At 44.0% G+C, this 24,296-nt stretch overlaps 1 protein-coding gene across 1 annotated transcript in view; it reads left to right on the top strand.

Moving 5' to 3' along the window:
* Positions 1-3,918: 3,918 nt before the first annotated feature.
* Nlg3 (Neuroligin 3) overlaps positions 3,919-24,296 on the top strand; it is a 438,180-nt gene continuing 417,802 nt past the window's right edge. The window contains exon 1 of the mRNA XM_076316451.1: positions 3,919-5,658. Coding sequence (XP_076172566.1) covers positions 5,271-5,658 — 388 coding nt within the window. The 5' untranslated portion in view covers positions 3,919-5,270. The remainder of the gene's footprint in view (positions 5,659-24,296) is intronic.

Raw genomic sequence — 24,296 nt, forward strand, 5'->3', positions numbered from 1 at the left:
CGGTGGTTAAACGCGTTGCACCTTCGTGCCCGGAAGAATTAAGTCAGTAATTCATGAAGGGTCGTCCAACAGGCACTCTCGGTCTCGTTATCTCGACGTTAAGTAAACTTCATCGTACAGTACCGGCTATGCTCGACAGCTTTCGCGATAACACCTTTGAGCAACGAGACGATAGAGCGTCTGAATTATACTCCACGATACCCTATTCTCGAGATTACCACGCCTATCGTTCTTGATACAGGTTGCACCGATTTCCGCTTCGTTTCTGCGATCACTTCCCCTCGAAAATCCTGGTCACCCGTTCTTCGTCCACTATGCGTGGAAATTTCGAATTCTTCACATTATGTGTCGCTATGTATAATCATCGACCACTGCTCCCTTCGTTCGTGGTGTCATACGAGCGAGTAGAACAGCGAGATAATTTCAAATAGTGCTTTGTTGCGAATTGTGCTTATTTCATCGTATATTCTCATTTAGGAAAGAAACTTGGGGAAATATCCAACCAGAAAATTTCGTTCAATTTCACTTATCGAAATCATCGCTCATTTTACCTCGGTAGAAATTCTATACCCCTTAAAATCTAAAATACTGAACATCTTCCCTCGGCTTTCGAGCACAACTTAAAAATTCACCGAGCACGTAATCCCGCGTTACACCACATCGGAGGATTCGTTTTCAGCGTCAGCTTTTCATTCGGAAGAAAATCACTCGAAAGCGATGAATAAACGTAGGTTATTCGTAGGGCCATCGTATCCACCGAATTTGCATTCAATTTTTTCTCCCGCTGTACTAATTCAAGTATGGTTCTCCGTGGCGGTCGGTTTCCGTCATGAATAATGATGCGTCGCCGCGAGTAGCTGCGTTCCGCGTCCGCTCGTGCTTAATTCGTCGCTCGCGCCGGTGCAAAAACCGGGCGAAACCCTCTGTTTTTAAAAGGAAGCTTAGCGAGCATCGAAGTTTGTTAACGAGGACAACTACGCGGTAAACTATGGGGACGGGGGCCGAGTACATCGCGAAACTTTGCCCGAAGAAACCTAGACCGCGCTTGTAGTCATTCTTCCCTGAAAATTCTCGTTATAAAGTTTCGCTCGTCGTACGTAGCTGATATTCCAATTTTCCTCCGCGAGTCTCTGTCTATTTTTTTTTTCTTCTTGTTTTTTTTTTCTTTCGTTTTTCTTTTTTTTCCCTCGCATCGTGATCGTCCACGTAACAGCGTGATTGAGAACGATGAATGGGGACGACGGGGACCGGGGCCGTGTACACGTGCGCGAGCATCGAATCTCTTTAATAATGCAGGATGTTCTCAAATCCGGGCACCGAAGTTTCGAAAGCACGGAAGGATGATAGATCGCGCGAAACACACGTTCGACTTATCCATCGCGGAACCCGCGATCTTCAAAAACGATTTATACGAATTTACGAACCCCGTATCACGGGCGTCGATTTCATTTTTACGCGAACGCGAATAAATGACCGTACCCGCGCAGTACGCGCAACGATCGTTCTTTTTTTTTTGTCTCGTGTAGCAAAAATTTAGATCCGAAGCGTCTCGGTGAATTTTATAAAAAATCGTTTCGTACGGAGTACAATAGCTTGCATTCGTGGCGATGAAAGGAAGGTCTTTTAAATCGAATTAAATCCGAGAAATCTTTCGAACGAACAAATTGAATCGGTAAAAATATCGTTGTCGCGGCTCTAAATACTGATTTTCGTTATTTACGAATGAATCTATTCTCGTGTAATTTCGATACGTGCAATTTCATCGGGAGAACGTTCTCCCGTGACCGTGGAAGGAAGGGTCGTTAAAAGAGTTGTTTATTGTATTATTTCGATCGCTCGATATTACAATTACCGGTACAGGGAACATTTTGGAGACGAACCGAGATATTAACGAGAGGAAGGGCAAATTGGCATCGAGATACAATCAATTTGATCCCGTTTCGATATATCTGCTTATCCATCTGTTGCAACGAGTGACCACTTGAATGTCCTTTCGTATCGATATCAAACGACCATCGATACTGTTACTTTTCCCTAGCAACACGGAGTTTAATTCGATATGCGTGCCAGCCATTATCACTTCCAACGGAAAGTATCGCGATATTGCAACAACAAGCTTTAACACGTAACGCTCTTACCGCAGGAGTGAGCCGAAATGGCTCACGGCTCGTAGGATGCAATGAGACAGTGTTTACAAAATAATTAGCGAGAGCATACACGGAATATCAGGCTCTATTTGCAAACAGTTAAATGGATCTAGTTGTGCTAGTCCAGTTCGTTAAAAGGATCGCGGCAATGCAAACACGGTTGTAATTTCGCAACAAGACAAAACCGGACGTGTAAGCTTCTGATCCTGGAGTACTGGCTCTTTTGTTGGTCTTTTGTATTTTCAAACGTTTAAAAAGCTTTCGATTTCGCGCCACGAGTAATCGTCGGCGGACTATAAGGAATAGTTACGTTAACTATTACCTGGAATGGGATCAAGAGAAATATACGATTCGAAATTTATATTCATTGGGTACTTTGCTACACGTAATAGTCTCGAGTGTAAATATGTTTAAATTAGTGAGAAGCTAGACGTAAATTACGAGATTAAATATCTCTTGAATGGATCATTTTGATCATACCCTGTTCATCCATTCGTATTACCTTGGATAAATCTTACGAACTCGATCTCATTTTACTGTGTATAAAACGCGCAAAGTTCTTAATATCTCGGCGGGAAGTTTGTTAACGAATTAATTCGGAAAAGTTGCTCAATTGCTCGGGCAGGAATAACGTCGTTTATTATTCGAATAGGCAAATATTCCAATTAAGCGATATTCGTGTAAATGCGTATATTTGTAACGAGACCTTGGAATGAAATGTAACCAGAGTTCGAAACTGTGAAGTTACGAATAGCCTACCGCGGGAGTTACATTTCAAAGTGTCACGCCATTACACATACGCTCCCGTGCATTTGAATAATCGTAAGTTAATTTGACAACTTTCTCCGTTACACCGTGTCTCTTCCCAACTGCGAGTCGTGTATAATAATTTCTGATATTTCCATTCGATCGACTCAAAAATTCAACCGTAGCACATCTCGATATTATCCCAAACATTCGACCGATTTATTTTCCTTTGACTTTATCGACACCCCTGTGTTACGTCCTCTTTCTTCGTTCGAGGCTTCTCTTTCGAGAAAATCGAGCACGAAGTTACATCAAGCACACCCATACTTGAAAGATCGCACTCGACTACTGTACTAATTATTACCCAATTAACAAATTCTAAACACCGTCAACTATTCAGCACTCCTGTAACTATCATAAATCACTCCTGGATACTTATTACTAAATACCAGAAATGAACTACTATTAAACCCCAGTAACTACCAATCACCGAGAACACAACGATCGAGCTCAAAGAAATCCGTTCTTTCCCAATTCCTTCGTTCCCAATTTCCTCGAAGAGGAACTCTCCAACGGAGAAACTTCGTTCTTGTTTTATTTATAGACGTGGAAGACTTCGGGTGTACCCATCGCGGAAAAATTCGTGTTTCATTATCGACGAGAAGATTCTCTCGCGACCGAATCGGCTCGTATGTCCCGGCGAGTAGATACGGAGGGTGGTGTAGAGACGCGAGCGACGCTGTCCGTCCCTGGACACGAACCATAGTCTCGCGCGGTGGTGGTTGATCGATCCCCCACTGCCGTATCGACGCGTCGCTGGACTTACGCCCATGCCCCGTGCGGAGGTGGGCAGCGTTTGCGCGGAGCATGCGCATCTAGGTGCGAGCGGTGTCGCTTGACGCCAGTCTGCCCGAGGTCGAACTGACGGCAAGATCGGCTCCCCTGGTTTCCAGCGCGTACCCTCGCGGTCGCGTCAACTCGTCCGTTCGTCGATCGTCGAGGTTTCCTCCGTGAGTAATCGCGCATTCCCGTGGACTCAGCTCGACGATAATGCCGGGTCCACGTGACGGTTCACGGCGGACGAGCCGGTAGTGCAGTGCGCGAGAGCATCGGTAAAGTGTATCGGGTTCCAGTGTCCGCGTGTGCCGCCGAGACTGCTCTCTCGCGTTCGGCATCCTCGCGACGAGGGACTACGGTCACGGGTCGAACGTGATCCAGAAACCGGACGAGTAGAACGAAACCAAACGGAAAAGAAAAGTAAAATCGAGTGCGCCCTCCTCACCGAGATGACGGTTCTCCCGTGACGATGATCGCGACACGCAGTGTGACAGTGATTCGGTCTCGACTCGCGACTCTGTGATCGTAGTGTCCTTGGATCCTGTTTCGTCGCGACTGGATTTACCCTCGCTGGTCCTCCCATCGGTGATCTCTCGATCGAAGACTCCGAGAGCGGTGTACTCTTCGCGAAGGGACAAAGGAAACGTCCAACGGAAGCGTCCCACCGATAGGGACGCAAGGGTGCTCGGTGTGTTTTCACAGCCCCGGTGGGCTCGCTGGGCTGACTCGCAAGGATGAAGCGGACCGTTAAGCATCCGAGGGGTGGATTTATCCTGTGCGTGATCCGAGCAGGCGCGTTTTATCTCTACCGACACGTGAAACATGCAATTAGAAATGAGATCGTCTTCCTGTAACTCGGGCCGTAAGTTTCGAGCGATACGATCGTGCGGGGAAGTGGGCCGAAGAAATTGGCGCTAAATATTCCTTTGGTCGTTCGTGAACCGCGAGGACAGAGCAACCCCGATACCCCCACCGTTTCACCGAGAGGGATCGGTATCCCGTTTCCAGGATACGTCCCAACGAACGTGGTAGAATCGCGTATCGGAAGTTGGAGAATCTCGAGGCAGTCTGACGGTGCCAACTTCCCGACTATTTACCTTTCAGAACGCTGACTCGAGGATGTCTACCGCCGCGTGTTGACTCCCCAGTCGAGGTACCGTCAGCACGTTTCCCGTGCCAACGTAGATAGCCAAACACACAGCCTCCGCTCGAAAGGAGACTCGATTCGGGTCGGAGTGCACGACCCCTTTTAGAATACCGTCGGACGTTAACCACGGTCTGGATGAGGATAGGACGACGCGAGAACTGGTCCCGGAACGATCGAAGATCCATCGGTTGAATCGAGCAACTCGAAATCCCACGACGCGTACCGCGATCACTGATGCATCCTGGACGTTCACCGGGTCCTCGCGGCAACGAGGCGGTCGTGTACGGTGGTGTTCCGGGCTACGTGGCCGGCTAGAACCGTGGGATGATAGCCTCGATCCTGATCGATTGATCGCCAGGCGTGGGGACGGGGTTTCAAGGGCGCGAACCAAGATGACGTCGTCGATCCTGGCGCTGCTCGGTCTCGTCCTGGCGTCCGCCAGCGCCGAGCTCAGCTCGAGGATCGTCAGGACCAAGTATGGCGAACTGTCGGGCATTATCGTGACCCTCGATCGTCACCTCGAGAGCGTCGAGGTGTTCCGCGGTGTTCCTTACGCGTCACCGCCCACCGGGTCCCTGCGGTTCATGCCTCCGGTCAGCGGTGCCCTGTGGCACGGCGTCAAGGTTGCGGACAGGTTCGGGCCCGTATGCCCGCAGAAACTGCCCGAGCTCAGCGACAAGATGCCCCGCGGTAGGGTCGAGTACCTGCGGAGGATGCTACCCTACCTGAGGAACCAGAGCGAGGACTGCCTCTACCTGAACATCTACGCGCCGGTTCAAGGTAAGACGTTTGATATTTATTCGGTCTCGATGATTCCACGAGCTTCACAGGCTCCTCGGATTCTGGAATTCCGCCACTGTTCTACCCTTTGTTTAGCGGAGACGCGCGCGCGGAATTCCACGCAGAATTCGTACGGGGATCATCGTGGCGCTCGAGCTACGAATTCTGTGTCGAGTTTCAACCGAAGTGGATATTTTCGTCCACTTATGCGGGGAATGCGCGATCCTTGCCGGGAGATTCGAAACGAATGTGATAAGGAAACGTTCCCAGGGTTACCGGGAAAGTATCGTTAACGGTGGAAATCTTGGACGATGATGGAACCCTGAGCGAAGTAACTTCGATGAGAATTATTAGAAATTATTCTGTGTAAACCATCGAGAACTCGATGGGGGCCCTGCGGGTAATAAAGTTCGAACTATAAACATTACGAATAGGGCGGAGTGAGAAGGTATTGGTATCGGTGGGAAACTTGGGCGATGATAGAATAATGTGTGGAGTAATGTTGAATGGAATTGTCAAGAAAATTTTACGCTAAAGGATGGTCGAGAATTTTGGTTACGTGTATTACATACGCACAGTATATAATTAATGTTAAAGCTATAAACATTCCGAATAGGGCGGAGTGAGAAGGTATTGGTATCGGTGGGAACCTTGGACGATGATAGAATAATGTGTGGAGTAACGTTGAATGGAATTGTCAAGAAAATTTTACGTTAAAGGATGGTCGAGAATTTTGGTCCAGCGTGTATTACATACGCAGAGTATATAATTAATGTTGGAGCTATAAACATTCCGAATAGGGCGGAGTGAGAAGGTATTGGTATCGGTGTGAACCTTGAACGATGATAGAATAATGTGTGGAGTAACGACGAATAGAATTGTCAAGAAAATTTTACGTAAAAGAATGGTCGAGAATTCTGGTCCTGCGTATAATAAAATTGAAACTATAAACATTCCGAATAGAGAGTAATGATAAAGTATTGGTATTAGTAGAAATCGTGAACGATGATAGAATGGTGTGTGAAATAATTGGTAATGAATTGCACAGCGCGAGGTCTTGTATCTTCCATTTGTTTTATTAGTACGAAATCACTCGTCACGTCGGTTGGATGACCGTTGTTTATACACGGTGGTTCAGAAACACAAGTCCATACTTCAGAGAGTACATCTACGTAGTAAAACGAGTAGAAAATGTCCCACGTATAACTTGTACAATTTTGTTTTCGAGTTTTGGATAACAGGTGTATTTCCAAATTACTCTGTATCAAAAGCTACACGTATTAACAACGTAACGTTCGATTTTCTACAAACTATACGAATGAAAGATTCTCGTTTATCTCCCGTTGCGTAACCCATGACCATCTGGTACTCCACAGATCGTTCTGTCGTCATCAAAAGTTTCCAATAATAACACTTCCTCGGACGTATCCTTCTGAGCCCTCTTCTTCGTCGAAATAAATCGTTCTTTCCCCGTGACACGCTTACTTATTTCATCCACACAAGATTAGTATCGCCAACGAGAACCAAAAACTCGAGAAACAATACGCGTGTGCTCGCGAGGTGAACGCTATCCAGCTCAGGTTAAAATTCCATGACTCTCGTGATCAGTTTTAAGGATTGTACTTATTGCACATATATCGCTTTGTACAGATCGACGAGAAACGGTGTATAATCAAGGTCCACGTGAATCAGTCTTAAGAAATGAATCCAGAAACGAATTATTATCGGCACGGTTCGCAAGAAGTAGGTCCAAAGGTCGCGTAGGTGTCGTACGCCCCCTGTTCGACTTTCCGCGTCTCTTTTCGCGTGCTTTTCGCGTTATCATTTCCAATGACACGGCCCTTTGTGTTGAATAGGCGCGCCCGAGTCCTTTCGAACGACAGAAAATGTATGCCGATTCTTCAACAGCTTTTCATCGATGCTCCACCGTTGTCAAAGAAGTCCACGGTGCATTTCCGTCGCGCTCGGATCGTGACGTGGATTAATTTCGATATAAAAAAAATAGGGAGGGGCGTGGTAGGGGGTTAGATAAAGCCGGAGAAGGTTTTTTTTTCGCTCTCGCGTGCACGCCGACGAATGAATACGTCGGAACAGCCGCTCGATGGAGGTAAACGAACGTTATTGCGATCTGCTTGTACGCAGTATCAGCGATCTGTGGCGTTGATCAGTGATTCTCAACCGAGCAACGAACAAACTCGAACCCGTGGCTGTCTTGGTATACCTACCGGACGTATTTCCGCTGGAAATCTTCGACGTGTCCACGATAAAACCCGTATCTTCGCTTCGTGAATATTGCAGCCACCGAGACGTCTGTGCCGCGAGTTACGGGGGAAAAAATCCTATCGATCGATACCTCGGGGAAAATGGAGGGTAAATCGACGGGGTTGAACCTGGAGAGTAGTAGCGTTTGAAATTTTTGGTACTTGGTAGATCAAAGTGGAGACTATCGATGGTAGAATTACGTTCGAAGAAGGTATTTAGGTGATTTTTGTGATTGTAAAGTTCAGTGGTGTGTGAAATTGGTAATAAGTGACACACAGGATTTCGAAGTATGCGAAACTGGTAAAGTAAGTCCATGGGAAAATAGGATCAGATTTAAAGCGATGACATTAATTTCAATAATTGTGAATTTAAGCGATGTACAAAATTACACGCAATGTTAGAACAGTGTTACAAAGTGCTCAAACGTAGAGACTCGCCGTGTTTAATTTTTGCGCAATCTTTGAGGGATGAATGTATAAACCTAGGATTAGATTTAAAGCGACGCCACTAATTTCCGTAATTGCGAATCGAAGCGATAGCCACGCAGCGTAACGAACGACACCGTTACGAAGAGCTCGAGTCTAAAGACTGTTCAACCGTGTTCGACTCTTCGTCCGAACCTTGTACGAATAAATACAAATAATAAACGTACGCTCGGGGTAGGCGTACCGCTAATTTCCATAATTGCGCGTTGAAGCGACGACCGTCTAAACGCGCCGAAGGTTGCACAATGCCCCGAGAAACTAAACGTTGAAATCCTACGAACACCGACCGAACGCTCCAGAATTCGAGCATTGGCAAGTAGGGGTTTAATGCAGCAACACTGGCCCCGATTAGTATAAAATGAAACGCGTCTAGGACGAAATCCCCTCTTTGTAACTCCGGCTTCAGAGTCCCCCGTGGAAAAAAGCACGGGTTGAAAGCTCGACTGCGGATACGTTCCGCGGATTCTGCTCGAACTGGCTCGCCTCTTGGTCGTACTCTCTCTCTCTCTCTCGGAATAATAACCCAGCGGCGAGCTATTGTCGACCGTTGCAAACAAAGAATCCATGAAAACGACCATTAATTTGGCGATTTGAATGGGAAGTGTTATTTTATAGCCGCGTGTTCGCTTCTCATAAATCGCGCCTCGGCCGTGGAATTCACCTGATCGCCCATCCACCCTCTCGCCGTACCGACCCTTACCCCCCTGGTCCCTCGTCGTTCTGGCACGAGCTTCTGTCCCCTTGATGTTAGCGCGTGCGCACGTTCTGTCAATTTGTCCGTATTACACATGGATCCCTCGTGTAATCGAAATCGGAGACAGATTTGTTTAACCGAGAATCGTCATTGAGACGCAACGGAACGATCGATATCACGTCGATTCGATGACTCTGTCAACGTTCGGTGAACATTCGACGTTGACGGTGTACTTCGACGACTGTTTTCTGGACTCTCGAGTCGAAGATCTCGAGAGTCTTCGTTGTGTGTGTTTTTTTGTTTTTTTTTTTTAAGATTCCTAGAGACGGGTACTTGGTTTTCGGTACTCCGCTCATTTAGTTCGCAGCTCGACCCTCGTAACGATTCCGTAACGAGCAACGGTTCAATTGGCCCTTCGTGTACTATTTTTAGGTACCATTGTGATACTGAATGCAACTCCTCGAGAACAGACGAAAGCCGGAACAATCGCGAAGAATGTTCCCGTTGATTTAACGCTACGAGAATTTAACAAATTTTGCGTTTAGATTTTTACCTGGAACATGTGTTTCGTCGTAGGTGAAAATCTATGAACACTTCGAACACCGAACTCGAACGAAATGTTTCTTTTCGTTTGTTATTCAGTCGGGACATTATTTCTCTTCATTTTATATTCTGGTAATTATTTCTCAAAAGAGAGTTCATTGAGCTGGTTGTCCATGGTAGATGTTTATTTATAATCTGTACGAAATACAATGAGCTGGTCCATGAAAGTGTTTTTCGTCGGTTGAGTTCTACTTTTCACTGTGAGTTCCGAGCTCTACTATTCGCTGTGAGTTCCCTTTGAGTTCTACTGTTCCTTGTGAATCAGTGACACATTTTGGTCGTAATATTTAACGAAGTGGAAGCTTTGGTAACCTTTATCTTTAGAAATTAAGCGGTCTGTGGAATTACACATAATTTCGAAGACTCGTCTACTTATCTCGTAAAAGATTAGCCTAATGCATTTTTGTAATAATATTAAACGAAACGTTGGTAACTTCTGTCTTTGGAAATTAGGCGATCTCCAAAATTAGACATAATTTTGGAAACTGATCTATCTCGTAAAAGATCAGTGTAATGCATTTTCGTAATAATATTAAACGAAATATTGGTAACTTCTATCTTTGGAAATTAGCGATCTGCAAAAGTAGACATAGTTAGACGTATTTTCGTGATAATATTAAACGAAACATTGGTAACTTCTATCTTTGGAAATTAGGAAATCTTTGGAATTAGATCTGCAAAATTAGATATAATTTTGTAAACTGATCTATCTAGAAAAAGATTACCGCCACGTATTCTCGTAATAATATTAAACGAAACATTGGTAACTTCTATCTTTGGAAATTAGGAAATCTTTGGAATTAGATCTGTAAAGTAAGATATAATTTTGGAAACTGATCTATCTCGTAAAAAGATTAGTGTAATGCATTTTCGTAATAATATTAAACGAAATATTAGTAACTTCTATCTTTGGAAATTAGCGATCTGCAAAAGTAGACATAGTTAGACGTATTTTCGTGATAATATTAAACGAAACATTGGTAACTTCTATCTTTGGAAATTAGGAAATCTTTGGAATTAGATCTGTAAAGTAAGATATAATTTTGGAAACTGATCTATCTCGTAAAAAGATTAGTGTAATGCATTTTCGTAATAATATTAAACGAAAGATTGGTAACTTCTATCTTTGTAAATTAGGTGGCCTGTGAAATTACGCGAGCCCTCAGACACTCGTCTCTACGGGAATCTGTCGTCCGAAAACAAACGAGCGAGCGTATTCGCATGGAGGCGGTGGACCGATAATCTCGGCGATGTGTCAGTCAGCGAACGAGCACTCTGGCAGACGTTTCCCCGGTCCCATCGAGTTCACGACGCGCTTTGCCGATGGCGTCGAGTTCAATTCCGCCCTAACCGCTTATTCGTACGCCGAGCGATACTCGTACGCAATCCTGGCCGCGATACGTGTTTGCAGATCACTTTAGCCGGCCGAAAATCCATCTATACGTACCTAGGTGGTAACACGTTTCGAGCATTTGTTTCGAAGGATCCAGCAGTCGGTTTCTATCTTCCGTGGTACTCCTCGTCGGCTTCGCTTATCGCTTACCGACTCGAGAGTGAAAAACGACGCGAACCTCTCTCAGGGAAGAAGCTTCCTGACTGCTTCCCGGCCGAGGGACTCCGCGAGCTGTCGGTTTACTTTTTCGAGGTCAACGTCGGACAAACCGGTGGTGAAATTTCCGTCCATGGGACTTTTTGTAAGTTGGTGATCGAGAATCTACCGAGAAACATGAAACGCTATCTCTTTGAACACGTTTCTTGTTGCGACGAATTATATTTTGGGGCCTACTCGTGTTACTTTGTGGATAGTTTTCGAAAAACGAAAGGCATACATTTGTCACCAGAGTGTATTTTAGTCTCTGGAAAGGAATAGAAACGAATATGCATCACAGCTGAAAAGTTAGAGGACACTTCGGAGATCGTTATCGATCTTTGAACTGCTGTAACTTGGAGAGAGATAGTCTCGCGATAATCTTCCTGGAGTGATTTCGAAGATCGATATCTCCACTTTTGTGTCCATAGATTGAATTCTCCTTGAGGATTCCTTTGCACCGGGAAGAGATTAAAAATGTCAAGTTTTCTGAAGCGGAATTGAACAATTTCAAACAGCTCCCAATTGTTCGACCAATTTTTCACGCGGCTCGTAGTACCGTGACATTGAAGGTCGAAGTTGTTTCTTTGCAACAATACCCTAAAAGTTGGTGCATGATTTTTTTCCCATTGTGTTATTTCAATTTGAACGAAAAACTTTCCGTTGACGTTTCGATCCAATTTGATATTGATAATGTAACCGTCCAGCCAGTTGTGAAACGTCTAATAAAAATTGTATCGTAACGATAAGCTTCCAAATTAACAATTGTTAACTTCAAATATTGCCCAAGTCGTGAGAAAATTACAAAGCTTGATTTCACTTAGTATTTCGAATGTTTAATTAACATTTACGCGCCGTTATCGCACAAGTGTGAAAACTGAGCGAACCGTGAAAGAAATTTGAAGAAAAAAAAAAAATAGTTTCGAAAGTGCAGCGATTGTCCATACCGAAGTGCTCCTTTTTTCCAAGGAAATCGCCGGAGTTTCTGGCTAGGGATGTCTGGCTCGGGCGTTCCGTTTCTACTTCTGGGTAAATGCGCGCTTTGGAAACGGTGTACTTAATTCGGAGCAAGCGTTTGTGTTAGAAAGTATTGAAATTGCGCGCCTTCAACTTTTACCGTGCAGTTGTTATCTACGAGAGTTTCTGGATCCGAGCGTCTGACTTTGGTATTCCGGTTCTACTCGCGCGATGTCGCTAACTTTGGTAACGCGAGCACTCGAATCGAGGGGAACGCGTTCGGTATAAAATACCGGGAACGTGGTGGAACGTAGATTTTTAACTTTCCCCGATGCAGGTACTTTACAGAATTTCCAGCTTTGTGTGACCGACACTGACGATCCGTTTCCACTGTCAGGTCGCAGCAAGCCACGGGACGGGTATATTTAAACAAGCATTTACTTCGCAAAATACCGCGAGCACAGATTTTTCACTGTCATTTTATAACCCCCGGGACTCGACGATGTCCCACGACACGAATGTCCGACATAGTCTGTCCGTTTCTACCGCGAACACTCGCTACCGAAACAGTGACAGGTTTGCACGATTCCATAGACGTTCGATTAAATACTCGACCGGGAAAAATCCTGGAAATAAATCGTGCATTCCCATCGTGACTTTTTCACGTGTGCGAGCATCGCAGTCGCAATTTCCATGCGAGTTATTTCTACGGAGACTTAAAGTTACGGTGGGAAGCTTTAATAGATCGGCCACGGTGAACTCGCGCTAATTGCCCGCTGTGGTTCAGCAAATACCCCTCGAAGAATGCAGGCAATAATAAAGTATCGCGAACAGCTTGGAACGATATACACGGGGGAGAGTTACCTTTCTCTTACCGGGGGTTGAAAACCAAACAGAAAAAAGAACGAGGCTTACAGACCGGCCGACCAAAGTTGGAACACGCTCGGTGAACAGACGCTCCGGGCGACGTGAATGGCAGACCGCGATTAATGTACAAACAGAATTAATTAGCAGCGCAAGGGTAAAGCGGAAAGAACGGTAGGGTAGCGTGGCGTTTTTCTTCGAAGGGGCGGCTTTAATGCGAGCCCCTTTAATCCGCCCTCGGTCGAGCCAACACGCGGGAACGCCGAGTCGCGCGGATTGCGTATTCACGTAATTTCTTGATCGAGGTAAAAGAAATTGTATTTAAATGGTCCATGCAAATCCGCACGGAGGGGTGGGGAGGGGGGCAGCGTTGCTGCATTACGTGCACCAGGGAATCTTGTTATGCTAATTCCTGGCAACATTTTGCGTTCTACCGCAGCTACGTGGATCCTTACGAAGGATCCTCGACCCGATCGATCGATCGTATCAGTTTCGTGTTTTCGAAATTTCAAGTCTCTTCTTCCCCGTCAAAGATACTTTCGATGTTTATCTTTTTCCACTGGTAATCGTCCTGGGAAAATTTGCTGCATCAGTGTCGGAATTACGTATTGGGAAGATAGGTGCAGACATTTTTTTTTTATTCCTGGGAGATTCGTTTACGGAGAAATTTATTGTGTATGATTTGTATTCGTTTTTATAGTTCCAGGAAATATTTGCTGTTAGAGATCAGTGTGTTTCGTAGATCTGGATTTTGTTGCGGATTAATATGTTTCTTGGAACGTGTTGTTGATAGATTTTCTTTCATTGGAAACGAGTCACAGCGAGAAAGGTAAATATCGTGTACATTACGAGAGGTGTGTAAATATTAATGGATTCACGAGAGACGTCGGTGTGATTCTTTCTCGCGGAACGAACGGTGACGATTTAATTTTGCGTGGTCGAGCAACGAGTATAAACGTGCCATAATTTACACCGATACAGGCACGATAATACGATAGAGCACGAAAAAATATCGGAAGCCGGGAGCGAGTGCGAGTGACGAGTTAACTAGACTTTCCCCGATCAACAGGTTACAGTTCACAGTGAGTAGAACACGACGGCACGTAGTCAGACACAGCCCCGCGCGTTTTAATGCCCGAGACGAGTAGTATACGACTCTACGTAGTCGGACACAGTTACCTCGTTTTTAAGGTCAAATTTCTGACCATACAACCGCATGTCTACTTGTCTGACCATAGAAGCATAATTGTATATGCACTCGGATTTCCACTTGGCTGACCATAGACGGATGTAATACCACTTGTCGGGCCAAACTGACGAGTAGGGGTCCTACTACTTGTCGGACCATATACGACGACGATACTGATCCCGCCTATGGTCAGACAAGTAGTATTACCCCATCCATGGTCGTACAAGTAGTATAATCCCATCTGTGGACATGCAAGTAGTATAACCTGCCTGTGACTAGACGAGTAGCATTACCCCGCCTGTGGACAGACAAGTAGTATACCCCTGCCTATGGCCACATAAGTAGTATACCCCCTGCCTATGGTCAGACAAGTAGTATACCCCCGTCTATGATCAGGCAAGTGGTATACCCCCTGCCTATGGTCAGACAAGTAGTATACCCCCTGTCTATGACCAGGCAAATCGTATTTCTCCGTCTGTGGTCAGACAAGTAGTATGACTCTGTCAATGGTCAGACGAGTAGTCTCTGCCACTGTAATGGCTACAACATCGTTAAAAAGCATCGCGTTTTAATGCTCTCGCGCTCGTTTGAAAGGCAAATGACTGCGCTATCCGACAATCTGACCAATAATTTACTAACTCTTTTTTTAATGTTCGCGATGAGTAGTATACGACGTTACATATTCAGACACGACCAGCATTGTGTAACCAGCAGCTTGCATAATTTCTCGATCGCGAAGGGCTTTGTTTAAAAACGAATAAAAATGATTTAGACCATCGTGGCTGGTAACGAACACATCATTTATAAAAACACAGACGTTACAATACAGTCAATCCTACATCTACCAGTCAAAATGACTTCCAAATTGCTTACAAGGAAATTTCTGAAAAATTTCATAACACGTTCTTTGTAAACACGACTTTCTCCATTCCACACATGCGATTAATTTTATAAATTCCTCTTTTACCTCTTACGTCAATTTTACCGAGATAAGCATCAAGTACACTTCAACACCGTTAATTCTACTTGCAATTCAACAAAGATCATTGTCAATAATCACCGATGATTCAAACTTACCGTTCTCGATAAATCGACCCCAATTTTGGTCAACTTTGAACAAGAAATCGTATCACATTTTCTAGAAAATCTTCCGACCGTGGAAACTCGACGTCGAGGTGTTAATGACCGAAATTTTCAAGTCGGTGATTCCAAGTAACACGGAAACAGATTCATCAGCTGTAAGTGACTCGCGAGAAAACAAACAATAACGATCTTGTCTGTCGTTCCGTAATCGGTCGTCAAAGTCGTCGAACCTTCGTTCGGTTTGCTGGTCTGATTTACAGACACAATCATCGGGGCGAATGACGGTTGATGAGTGGCGAGATTAAGGAGCGGCCAACCTCGTAAAGGGCCCCGTACACCGCGACTAATTATGAAATTTAATTAAACCGCCACCACGCGTACGTGTGCGGCTTTGAAGGTGCGCGAACCGACGCTGCCGTTTAGCGGTGCACTAATTCAGCGTTCATTTATCCGGCGTGAGGAACGACGAGGGTAGAACGGGGAGGATCGTGTCGTCGTTTCAGCTCGCGTCGTCGAGCTTTGCAGTTTTCCCACGCTCGACATCCGCGCGTTCCTGTCGCGCGTTACACGAGACGAACGGAAACAATCCTCCCGATCCTTCGGCAACACAAGAAGATCGAGAAAACACCAACGCGTCCTGTGGTTTTCCTGCGCGAAGTATCGAGTGGACGACAGCTGCATTCGATGCACCGACTTTCGAGTTGCAACGATAGGTGAAAACGAAATTTTCGCGTCCAGGTTCCCGAGTGACGCGATACTTTCATCTCGGTCCATTCAGTGGAGAATACGTAGCAATAATTTTGAAGGAGTTTCCTTTTTTTTTTTTTAATAATTCTTCATTAAGAAGATCGCACGTAGATTTTTTAGTCACTCGATATTCAGATCTTTGTAGGTTTGTAGTTTGTGGGGAGGACGTGGTAACAATTTTCGAGGATATTTCTTTTTTTTAATAATTCTTCATTAAGAAGACCGCACGTAGATTTTTTAGTTACTCGATATTCAGATCTTTGTAGGTTTGTAGTTTGTGGGGAGGACGTGGTAACAATTTTCGAGGATATTTCTCTTTTTTAATAATTCTTCATTAAGAAGATCGCACGTAGATTTTTTAGTTACTCGATATTCAGATCTTTGTAGGTTTGTAGTTTGTGGGGAGGACGTGGTAACAATTTTCGAGGATATTTCTTTTTTTTAATAATTCTTCATTAAGAAGACCGCGCGTAGATTTTTTAGTCACTCGATATTCAGATCTTTGTAGGTTTGTAGTTTGTGGGGAGGACGTGGTAACAATTTTCGAGGATATTTCTTTTTTTTAATAATTTTTGATTAAGAAGACCACGCGTAGATTTTTTAGTTACTCGATATTCAGATCTTTGTAGGTTTGCAGTTTGTGGGGAGCACGTGGTAACAATTTTCGAGGATATTCCTTCTCTCAAATAATACCAGTTTAAGTTCATTTCGTGCAAGTGGCTCCCACTTCTTACATCTTAACGTTCAAGAATGTTCTACTTCTTTTCACACTTTCACACTGTTTATTATTGCACGTTAATTTATTTCTCACAGAGTCGTGTTATTATACCATCGGTGATTTACCATTACTTTTCACTCAAATACCATAAATGTACTGTACGAAGCTGGAAAGAATGCACTCGATCTTCCCTCCCCCAAAAAAGTCCATCTTTTCTCAATAAATTCCATTACCGTAAAATTTCCATCAACCATGAAACAATCTTTTCAAAAAATACTACCAGCTTGAAACTTTATCTAAATCTAATTTCCATTAGCCAATCTTCGTCCATCGTGCAAAAAAAAAAAACATACAACGAGAAGCTTTCGTCGGTGGACAAAACCGAATACAATTTCTCAATGAATACGCAAACACTATGGTATCGTTGTCGATCGAAATTTTCGATCCGTTTCGTCAAAAGCTGAGGCGTTCCCCATCGCGATCGAATTTTTCGTCGTGAAAATTGGAGTCGTCAACGGTATCAGAATTTCGCGCGAAATTAGCGCGAAGTAATTCGCACGCGGCGTGCCGACAATGGAAGCTGGTTCCTTTGTCACCGTTTCGCGCCACAGGAGGGCAATGTTTCTAGGATATCGCGACACGTCCGTCCATTCGTGTGTTCAAGGGACCGCAGTGGTATTTCAGGGATCACGATCGGATGGAATTCGTGGAATAACATCGAGACAGCGGCGAACGAAAACATGCGCGCGTGGTGAGCCGGCAGGACTTTTCAATTTCGCGAGAGGAACTCGTTCCGAAGGAATAACGTTGCTTCTTTTGACGTCGCCGGGCAAAGTGTTGGGTTACGCCGAGGATCCTGTTGCGCGCGAGTATATATCGGATCATCCGGATAATAGATTTGCCGGTGGTAAACTCGCTTGGAATTTTTGCGCTTCGTTTTACCAAGCCACCGCGAAGAAAATTTAAAGAAAGCAGCCCTCCTTGCCCCTGACCTGCCGCGGGGACGCGTTTCGGCGCAACTTGAACGCGATAACGACAGATCTGTCGGTAAACGGACACCGTGCCAACGAGGAAATAAATTTACAACGTTACGGGGAAACATATCCGGGGTTTCCGCAATACACTGTATATTTTTTCTTTTTTTTTCGAGGAGGATTAAAATATCTCCAAGATTCGTATTTCACCGTGGTTCGTGACACGCAACGCGCGCGAAATTTACTTTCGATCGGTTAATGAATATGGAGAACCGATGCTTCGAAAGCTGAAGGTTAATTTGCGCAAAGACCGTACCTAGTTTGCATTTTTAGAGCGATCGTTGAAACTATATTCCCAAGAAAATTGAAAGATTATTTTTCTTTCTTTTTCGCGCGGTTAGATTTGCGTGCAGTGTACAGAAGCATGAACGAAGCCATTGTAATTCGAAAGGAAACGATATATACCAGATACAGAGGTACATGTAAAATCGGTTGGTTGAAATTCCACGGCATCACGACGTTGAGCGATGCGAGTAGAATAGAGACGTCCCGGGTCAGACCGGTCCCGCTCTCGACACTGCGCGACCGGTTTAGAAAAATTCAAGACTCGGGAATGTTTTAATTCTTCGTTGAATCCGTCGACAGGTTCGCAGTTTTCTTCCCCGGTGTAATCCTGGCGCGAAAAGAGAAGGCGAAAAAAATTAGGCCGCCCCGTGGGCCGGAGTTCAACGTCCACGTCACTTTACACTCTTCGTTAACGAATAGATAAATCCTTCGCAACTCGGATGAAAATTTTTACACACGGCATAAATCGTGCAGCTGAGAGTGGAACGAATTCAAATATTCCTCGTTTCTCGACGAGAGGAAATATTATATATACATATACCATATATATAGTATATATAGTATATATAAAACCCGTCTCGCTTCGCCGTGCGAATGTAAACTCAGTTAACCGTTTCGCGAAATAAGAGATGGCCCTCCGTTTAGAATAAAATCGTGCACGCGAGGAACGAAACGTTCCCCGATCCGCACCGTGGTGCGAAATGGTGACGAAGGGGGATCGATGATCAATTTTCCCGGATACCTTTTCATTCTTTCGGTCGTGAAGGAAGGAAAGGGTTTTCTGTTTACCAAAAGCCAGTAAATTTTATTTCGTCTCTCAATTTTCGTCTTTCGTGGGTTTCGTCGCGCGCGAGGAAACCCGAGAACTGTCCGCGATAGCTTCTCGATAACGAAGTCCCCGATACGAACAATACAGGGTTCGGATGTGAATCGATAGCGTCGTAGGAATGACCGTGTGGCCAGGTGACCCCCAGAAACAATTGAAAAACATGCATTAAACATGGCAAAAAGATGATTTACCGATACCGGGGCGCGGAGAACCTCTCGTCCCTAGCCACCGTCGTTCGGCATTATATTCTATCCAGATATCGAATGGCGAGCGGGTCGCGCGAACACCGTCCCTCGAAATATCGCGTGACACTCGCCCATTGAAACGTTAACCTTAACGCCCCGTCGGGCTACAATTTTCATGGCTTCACGAGGAATGGAAAAGGGATGTCGAAAATTTACCACGAGGGGTGTCCAGACCGTTCGAGACTTTGCTCGTGCCAGACGCCTCTTCGATGGTCGATGAATTTTCATCACGATCGACAACAAGCATCGTTACGAGGTAATTTATCCATGAAGTATCGATCGATAGTTGTACAGAGAGTTGGAGAGTGTACGAGGACGTGTACAGGAAACAAAGAATTATTCACTTTTGTTTCGTGTAAGTTATTCACGAAGTAATCAAAGAAGAGATACGGTTCACCTTTTGTTTAGAGCGTTGATCGTCAGTGATTTTTGTTCAAGTGGTTGAAGAGATAAAGAATATATAATTACTTCTCACTAATTGAGTGCGAATATCTCTTTGGAAAAGAAATGGTAACTTTAACCGAGATATTAAAATAATTCCAGACTGGTTCGAGGGAGTTTGCGCTCAATTACCAAGAGGTGGTGATCATTTGTTCTCGATATGTTTTTTAACGTTTAAAATTTTGCGTAGAGCGATATAATGAATCCATGCAACTCGTCCATCCTAATCAACAGGTTTCGCTGGAAGTAGCATCCGATGGTACGTAGTCAGACACAGTCGGCCTCGTTTGTAACGCTCGCGAGAAGTAGTATACGACGTTACGTAGTCAGACGCAGCCAGTCGTGGCCCTTAAACGACGGACTGTATAATTCGTCGATGATGGGCGTACGTGTGGTCGCTCGTTTAAAAAACAGTTTCGACTTATCGCGGTCTCGCGAACCGGACAAATTTACGCCAACCGCGTAACAATTACGATACGATCGAGGAACTCGGGTTCCCGTTTGTTCGAATTTCATAAAATTAATCGTACGCGTGATAAAATAATTCCCGATGGTATCGTCCGCGCGACAACAGCGTCGTCTGGAAACGGAACGATAACGAAAATTATGCCGCACGAAGTATCATAAATCGTTGTCACTCTGTTAACGAATGTTTGCGATTGTAGGAAATTGAGAGGAGAGAAGTTTATCGCAAAATGTCGTTGAACCGCCTCGCAGTCAGCGGTGGAAGCATTTAGACGACAAGCCAGAGGGGTGGGGGCAGCTCGGGTAGACAATAATAATAACTTCCTTAATTTTCCGCCCATTGTCGGGAAACGTTGCTACTTGTTCGATAACTATTCCGGGGTTTGCATTATCTAACGTTGTCCCAGCCTCTGATGCAGCGGGAGTCTCGAGTTCGGTCTTGTTTCTCCAGGGTTGGGGCTGGCTGGAGTGGGAGGTGTTTCACTCTTCGTGCTGGAACGTTCCTTCCAGCATTCTCGGTTCTCGACGACGTTTTGCCTGCTGAATTGTCTGAGACGTTCGCGAAACGAAGTAGGCGTAATTGGATCGATCGGGTCGAACGAAGTCACGTTGAACTCGAGCGTTTCACGATTTTCAGAACCTTGTCGAAATATTCCTCCTCCAACGAAAATATTTGTGTCTCGATTGGGTACATTTATTCGAAAGCGAAAACACACGAGGAATTTTAATATTTTCATTACACGAAATTATAATCTTCTCGATTTCGACATTTAGATTCCATTTCTAGTTCTTCTGGAGAAATATGGAAAGTGTACTTTATATTTAACGATCTGAAGGAACCATAAATAGAACAACGATTAAAATTAATTATAACGTAAAATTTTATCTACGATTGCATTTGATGCACAAGTAGTATTTAAAAAACAAACATACAGTAACGTAAACTGAATTATTCTATAATTTTCAATTCTGCTCCACTCTTAAGAACTTCAAATTTTTAAATACAAAAATGTTTCGGTTTATTCGAAATTCTGAATTTTAACTCGCAATAAATTTGACTCTTAATTTCAATTTCTTCGTTTTCCTTAGACTTGAATGCTCGAAGCATTTCAAAACGATCGCATAAAATTCTAATCGCGATTAAAAATACAATTACCACTGTCACAACTAATTTCAATTTCTTCGTTTTCCTTAGACTTGCATACTCGAAGCATTTCAAAACGATCGCATAAAATTCTAATCGCGATTAAAAATACCATTACCACTGTCACAACTAATTTCAATTTCTTCGTTTTCCTTAGACTTGCATACTCGAAGCATTTCAAAACGATCGCATAAAATTCTAATCGAGATTAACAGTACGATTACCACTGTCACAACTAATTTCAATTTCTTCATTTTCCTTAGACTTGAATACTCGAAGCATTTCAAAACGATCGCATAAAATTCTAATCGCGATTAAAAATACAATTACCACTGTCACAACTAATTTCAATTTCTTCATTTTCCTTAGACTTGAATACTCGAAGCATTTCAAAACGATCGCATAAAATTCTAATCGCGATTAAAAATACAATTACCACTGTCACAACTAATTTCAATTTCTTCGTTTTCCTTAGACTTGCATACTCGAAGCATTTCAAAACGATCGCACAAAATTCTAATCGCGATTAACAGTACTATTACCACTGTCACAACTAATTTCAATTTCTTCGTTTTCCTTAGACTTGAATACTCGAAGCATTTCAAAACGATCGCATAAAATTCTAATCGCGATTAACAGTACAATCACCACTCTTACTAACGAAACGACGTTGGAAACATTAACCTAACCGAAATTGGTACTCGGGGGACGATCGATCGCGTCTACGAACGAAGGAAATCGATGAAACCGGTGCCATCGATGAAAATGAAATCACCGATCGCGGCCGCGTCTCTGTCGACGCGAGGAATGAATTCGAAGGTATTGTGAACCCCGGTGAATTCCATGTCGAGAAGCTTCTCTTACCAAGCAAGACTCTCCACGGTCCAATCATGCGGCGCGAGCTGATGGAGCTGTCAGCTGCAGAATCGGAGGCGAATGGCCCGTAATGGATTCCTCTGTAAAAGCGGACGCGGCTAAAAGCGTGAAAGGAGTATCGGACAGATAAATATTTAAATTGGCCGAACACCTAGCGAAGGAGCCACCGAGTAGATATCGTATTTTCCGAGAGCGTCCGCGTTTACGGGTTATTTAAAGAAGTCCTCCCTCGCCGAAAGTCAACGTGAATCGATAGAGGCGACACAGAACTGCTCGAAAGACAATATCGGCCCGCAGCGAACTTTCGAGCTGTCGGTCCAACTTGTAGCAAGTCCCTGCTCGTGCTGTACACAATAGCCTCGATCCTTATACTCCTTCACCTGTGTTAATATTCTCCACTCGACACCCACTGACCCCTATTTATACCTTTCGTTCTGCACGTGGCTTTAAATGGTATTATTTTCGTCGAAAGAAAACTTGTTTGCACGGAAAACGATTCGGTCCTACCCTCCTGTATCTGTGCATCTATGCGGATCGGTATTTTATATATTCTGGAGGTAACAGATAGTTTCTGTGTGTCAAAATTGTAAACAAAAATTCCCCTAGTGCACTCTCGATGAAATTTCGTTCACACCGAGGATAATTTTGTATTAGATAGAAGAATCGACTTTTATCGTATTATCGTTGACTGAAGATTGGTAGGAAGATTACTTCTCGTCGTATTAATATTATTAACTCAAGGTGGAGAGAATTTTTACTTTAGTTTCTTTTTAATACAATTACCATTAATTCAAGATAGATGTTAAATTAATTTTCGGGGTATTGATGTTATTCTTATCCCCTCAAGACGAATACAGAAATTAATTCCCACAGTGTCGCTATCGTGAATATTATTATCAGACGAGCATCGAATTGACGCGCGAAAGTTGAAAAATTGAAGGAGCACGGTATTTCGGGAAACAGGAATCGCCATCGATCCCGTACATAGGATATGCAAAACACGCGAGACTACCGGTTGACTAATCGGGTTTAATAGTCGGGATTTTGAAGCCATACCCTTTGAAGGGACGAGTTCGATGGAGCCGTGAGCCCCGGCGTGTAAGCTGACTTCCAAAGCACTTTGAGACGGTAGGGGCTGAAAGACAACAATGGCGCTGTCGGGGTATACCCTAATCTGTCGATAATTTCACGTCGCACTCAATATCGTCTACTAACGAAGTTTGTCTAGCAACGACACGTGCACTCTCTGCCCGGGGATTTACGGGCCGATGAAGAGTCCTCGAGGCACATTATTCCTCGGAGCTTTTTGCACCGCGGGTGATTAATGATCGACCGAATTCTTCGAGAGAGGCTTCCTTATGCAACGAGGGAGAAACATTGACGCGACGACAACGGTTAAGAGCTCTCGATTTCGCGCGAAACGTCGATCCGATAGCCATCGGGTCGTTCCATAAGCGATGTTGTTTTGCATCTTGCATCAATTTCCTTCCCCGAGTTTCTCCGTATTTTTTCACCGATGGAAATATATACGGACATGTTGCAAATATTGATTTTGCATTCCCCTATTTCTGTATACAATTATCGATATTCCTTTCGTTCAAGTCGCTCTATTTTTAAACAGACTCGTTCCATGTCGATTTCAATATTTCTGAATCGTTAACGTACTCGATTGGGATAAAGTCTCTATTTTCGAATAAATACCACCGTACATTTTTTTTGTGTATTTATAGACAGTGTTTTCTTCTCTGTTGAGTGCGAAGAACAATGGAGGAAAGATATCGAGTTTATTGCTGAAATTTATTCGAACGAGTGTTAGAAGACTGAGTATGGAACAGTGATGAACTTTACATAGTTGGATCATGGTTGTGTAAGCTTGTCTTCGGTCAAAAGTTCATTCATATTAAACTACAAAGAAACAGTCACGACGAATCTCGAAAACGTTGAAAAATACGTTTGATGGACAGAAATTTTATCCCGATGAAAGCGCCGAATAATGAATAAAAAGAATGAAACAGTCTTTCGTACGTTACTCGTTGAATAAAAATTAGAGTTCGACGTATACAATGAGCGAACAAAAATTTAACCGACCAATGGAAAAACCACGCGAATAATTCTCTATACGTTGATTT

Source organism: Ptiloglossa arizonensis, chromosome 7 (genome assembly GCF_051014685.1).
Source record: "Ptiloglossa arizonensis isolate GNS036 chromosome 7, iyPtiAriz1_principal, whole genome shotgun sequence".
NCBI classification, from domain to species: domain Eukaryota; kingdom Metazoa; phylum Arthropoda; class Insecta; order Hymenoptera; family Colletidae; genus Ptiloglossa; species Ptiloglossa arizonensis.